General features: G+C 38.4%; 1 protein-coding gene across 1 annotated transcript; it reads right to left on the reverse strand.

The window, feature by feature from the left end:
- Positions 1-1,213: 1,213 nt before the first annotated feature.
- Positions 1,214-3,745, reverse strand: LOC104960806 (proton pump-interactor 1-like; the record flags this gene model as incomplete). The annotated part of the gene is made up of 4 exons (XM_010788972.1): positions 3,586-3,745; positions 3,127-3,222; positions 3,008-3,030; positions 1,214-1,986 (listed from the first exon to the last, which is right to left on the reverse strand). Coding segments are annotated over exons 1-4 (997 nt in total), but the record flags the coding sequence as incomplete, so codon positions are not given.
- Between the last annotated feature and the right edge of the window lie 1,016 nt (positions 3,746-4,761).

The raw sequence follows: 4,761 nt of genomic DNA on the forward strand, positions 1-4,761 counted from the left end.
AACGGCTTTAGGCACGATGTAAAACAGGACATTATTTACATTTAGAGTTAACAGGGCTCACCGCTAACTTTTAAAAGTGGTTGCCAGGCTGGCAGCCAGGTATCAGCTTTTGGTTGCCAAAACTGAACATACGGTTGCCATTTTTAGACATCTTATATTTTAAATAATTAAGATACTATACAGTTATACATCAACTTAATAATGAACATGTGACACAAAAGAATGTTCAAATGCTTTACAATAAGTAATTAACACAATGAATTGAAACTTAAGTGGCAGTAAACTTGTCCACCCTAAATTGCTGGTATACTAAATCACAGTAGTGCAGCTGTTGTCATGTTCTTCACAGATCCCTCACAAATGAATTGAGCAAGTCACTAGTTTCTTGGTCATTTCAAATGAACACCATAGATCCATTGCCCCTTCAGCATCGAAGTCTTGGATTGGCCAGACTAATACATTTCTAATGTTAAATAAATGAAAACCATTCACAGTTAAGAATTAGATATTAATTATTAATGCTGTAAATTATTTATTCATATGTCTAACTATATTTAAAATGTGTTACCTTTTTATAGAAATGATCATATTTGTATGCCAATATTTTCCTATGGTAAAGTTTCGTTTTGCACTTTTATTTTGGTAGTAATAAGATCGGGACTCTTATTTTGAAGGAACTTTTACCGGAAGTGAATGGACAACAGTCCCCTTTGCTTTTCGTTTGGGTTCACCTCGCACTTTATCAGTTGAATCACTTTGAACATTCGTTTGAGATGTTACCCGAATGTTGGCCGAACTTTTTACCCCACAGTCAAACAACTTAATTTGCTTCGCCATTTTTTGTAAAACAAACACACGGCGCACCGCTTTCTGGCTCCGTAATCACACCAATGCACGTGCAACTTGAGTATCAGGTTCCGACTGGTCACAACAATAATTAAATATCAATCTTAATACAACAAATAATTAACATTTATCTATTTTGGGGTGCACATTTAGCTGTTTGCTGTCCTTGTTTCTTTATGTTAAAAACTGCTTGCCACTGATGGCAAACAAAGGCCAATAAGTGGTTGACATTTTTTATGAATGGTTGCCAATGGCAACCTGGCAACCGTTACTGTCGAGCCCTGGTTAACTAACCCTAACCCATGGAATGAAATATTAAATTAAAAATATGCCAAGTGCCAAATAAACAAGTCCCTATCAAACGTACCTTTCTGAATTGCTTTCGTCTCCACCTCTACTTCTGGAAGATGTGAATCCACAGGTGCTTCGGTGGAGCTTCCTGCAGTTTCCTGTTGAGCATCTGAAGCCTCGGTGTTGGTCTCCGATGCTTCAGCAGTGGACTCTGGCTCTTTGACGGTGCTCTGCTTGACCTCTGGTGAAGCTTTGAGAGAGCTTTCCATCGGCTGGGTCCCCTCTGCTGGTTCACTCTCACTGCATTTGTCTGCTGAGTTTTCTGGAACAGCCTCTGTAGTAGTTTCTTCATGGGAACAACTTTCAACATCCATAAGTTCTTCCACTTTAACTCCCAATCCCTCAACCTCCATTGGTTTAGCATCTCCTGCATCTTTAGCTTTGTCACGTTCTTCCTGGGGTTCAATAAGGATCACATCTTCATCATCATCATCCTCAACAACAATAGTAGGTGTGTCTTTCGGCACAGCTTCTTGAACTGTGGTTTCAGATGGTTTTCCGACATCAGGCTCTTTTTCTGGAGCTGTGGAAGGTTTTTTCTTCACCACAGTCTTTTTCACAGCTCCCTTCGCAGGAACCTTTCCAGTTTTAGTTATCTGCTTGGTAGAGACGTTTTTCACTTTGGAAACCAAGACTTTGGCTTTAGTGGCACCCATTAGGCCTTTAGCTGCACTTTTCTGGTTGGTAGGCTTTCCTGTTGCAGCTCCAGGAGATTTTTTAAGGTCTTTCTGAAGAGGCTTGGTGTTAGCTGTAGTTTGAGGTCTGGAGGACTCGGATGTGGCAGGTTTTCTGTAAAGGAAAAATAATGACATGGGTTAAACAGGAGAAAATTGAGAAATTGAGAATCAAGGTATTAATGTTTTTATTAGGGCTGTCAGTCGATTCAAATATTTAATCGCATGATGTCCATAGTTAAATCGCGATTAATCGCACATTTTTTATCTGTTCTAAATGTACCTTAGAGGAATATTTTTCAAGTTTGTAATACTCTTATCAACATATGAGTGGACAAATATGCTTTATGCAAATGTTTCTTTATTATCATTGGAACAATGACAAATATTCTCCTGAATATTTTCAATACAACAACCTGGAACATCTCTCTCTCTTCACTCTCTCCCAACCCTGTCTACTTCTCTGCACTGAGCCAGTTGCTCAAACAGACAAGCCTGTTTACAGTTGTCAGCTAAATGCCGCTCCTCTGTCTTCATACCAGTCAAAGCATGAGACTGAAGTTCCCACTTAAGGTCAAAATAATGCGATGTGAGGTGCAGTCGACACGTCGGATGCGATCCGAATTATCTAACGCAGCCCCTCGTCCTCCACTATGTTAAGCTGTAGCCACCCATTTAGCTATCGCTGTTGTTGCAAACTTTAAAGTGTGGCCTGCCGCAAGCGAGCGGCAGGAGCGGGGCTGTCAGCATCAGCTGTGGGCTTTGCTTGCTGTTTAAAATATTATTTTTTTTATCCATATCTCTCGCTAGAATCTCCCACCATCCAACTAACGACAACGCCAAGCCTTTGGTCTCTGAAACTACGGTGCGGGACGACGACAAATGCACATGCGTTAATCGCACATTAAAATCATTTGTGGCGTTAAAAAAATAAATAAAAAATGGCATTAACTTGACAGCCCTAGTTTTTTTATGTTGTTTATTATTCCATCCCCTGCGCAAAGAAACATAAATACATCATTTGGCACATTTTTATTTTCAACAAGGATATAAATAAACTAAGGAAATAACAATATTTGTAGTAATAAAGATAATAAAAACGGTTAAAAGAGATCAGAGTAAAACATATATCTTACTTCTGACGAGGAATCCTGTGCTCCTGTAAACAAAATAATTTAGATTTGTGATTTTAACTGGAGCAAAGAAATGAGAACATTTACATAATCCAGGGACAGAAAGTCAAAAATGGCGGTACCTTTTCACTGCCAATTACGAGCCTATTTCCTTTCACCACAAAGTCCTCAAGGATCCTTAATTTCGGGTCTGCTGCTTTCTCGAAACGCACCACTACCTACATGGGCAAATACACAAAAGCACATATGTGTATGTTACTTTTAAAACAAAGGCATCAGTGGATTAGATTTGGGAATCTATTTTGTACTACCGATGAGTTTATGAATAAACGGTTAAAAAAATGATGACCCTAAAATGGTTTACAACAGGTTCATCAAAGATCGGACCCTTTTATTTTGCTCTTAAAGTGCACAAGACTTTATGTTCAAATGTATAAAATGTTCAACCCCGGTATAGATTTATTTGCAGATAGATTAGGGGTTTAATTCCCTGGTCAATGCTATACAAGCACTGTGGATAAAAGCAACAGATGTCAAGAGGAAACTTACATTGTATAGTATCTTTTGCATATTAAACATACCTCACATGTGGATCGAAACATTACAATTGACTTTGTTTTTCCAAATTGCTCCACAGCATCCTTGATATCTGTGTAAGATAGGGATCTAGGAACACATTTGAGCATCACAACGTTTTCAGGTAGAACTTCAGCATCCTGAGAAAGAGAAAGAGAAACACGTAATTAGGAAAATAGACTGCTGAAACCGTTTGTCTTTTAGAAATGGTTTGAACAAAATGCATCCTACTAAAGAAGGGACCAATTCCACCAGACGCGCCGCGTTACGACTAGAAGCGTCCCAGAAGCGTCTCGGCAAAAAATAGGTGGCTGGTCTATTTTTTAGGCGACGCGAGGCGTTGCATAGCGCCAGACAGGAAGAGGACCGGTCAGAGCATCCAGTCAATCCCCAAAATAAACTAATTTTGCAGACCCTATCCCTCCGTAGTCTTTCAAGTAGGAGGAGAAATGCCAGCGTTCTCCTCCGGTTTACAGGCACTGTGTAAATTATATATACACAATGGGGCAAAAAAGTATTTAGTCAGCCACCAATTGTGCAAGTTCTCCCACTTAAAAAGATGAGAGGCCTGTAATTTTCATCCTAGGTATACCTCAACTATGAGAGAAAAAACAAAAAATCCAGAAAATCACATTGTCTGATTTTTAAAGAATGTATTTGCAAATGACGGTGGAAAATAAGTATTTGATCAATAACAAAAGTTCATCTTAAAGTAACGTGTTATAGCAGAAAGTTTAATACAGCGTATTATTATTTGGTATATTCATTTTAATGTCACCTGATATATAGGATGCGTGTTAAACTTGAATGGACGAGTCAATTTTTTCCTCTTAATTATAGAGGTTTTTTATATATATTCCTAAAAAGTAGATTAGCGCAAATGGTTTTTTCTTCCACTTTTGTGTTATAAGGTTTACCCATGTTAAGTAAATTGGTAAAGGTCAGAGGAACTCCAAGAGAGGGCTTCCTCAGATATAATACAGTTAAAGTCTTGTTAGTTAGTGGTTCATATCCAGCATGCATTAGCTAAGAAACGATAAGGATGTTGGTGTGTTAGTTCATATAAAGAAATGTATGTGCGCTCATGTGCAGACGTGTATATAATTTGTTAATTGGATAATTCATATCCTGCAAGACTCCTAAAGACATCATGAGATAATGACCTTTTGACATCTGGAACG

This window comes from Notothenia coriiceps, unplaced genomic scaffold (genome assembly GCF_000735185.1).
Source record: "Notothenia coriiceps isolate Sejong01 unplaced genomic scaffold, NC01 NC01_scaffold00001429, whole genome shotgun sequence".
In the NCBI taxonomy this organism is placed as follows: Eukaryota; Metazoa; Chordata; class Actinopteri; order Perciformes; family Nototheniidae; genus Notothenia; species Notothenia coriiceps.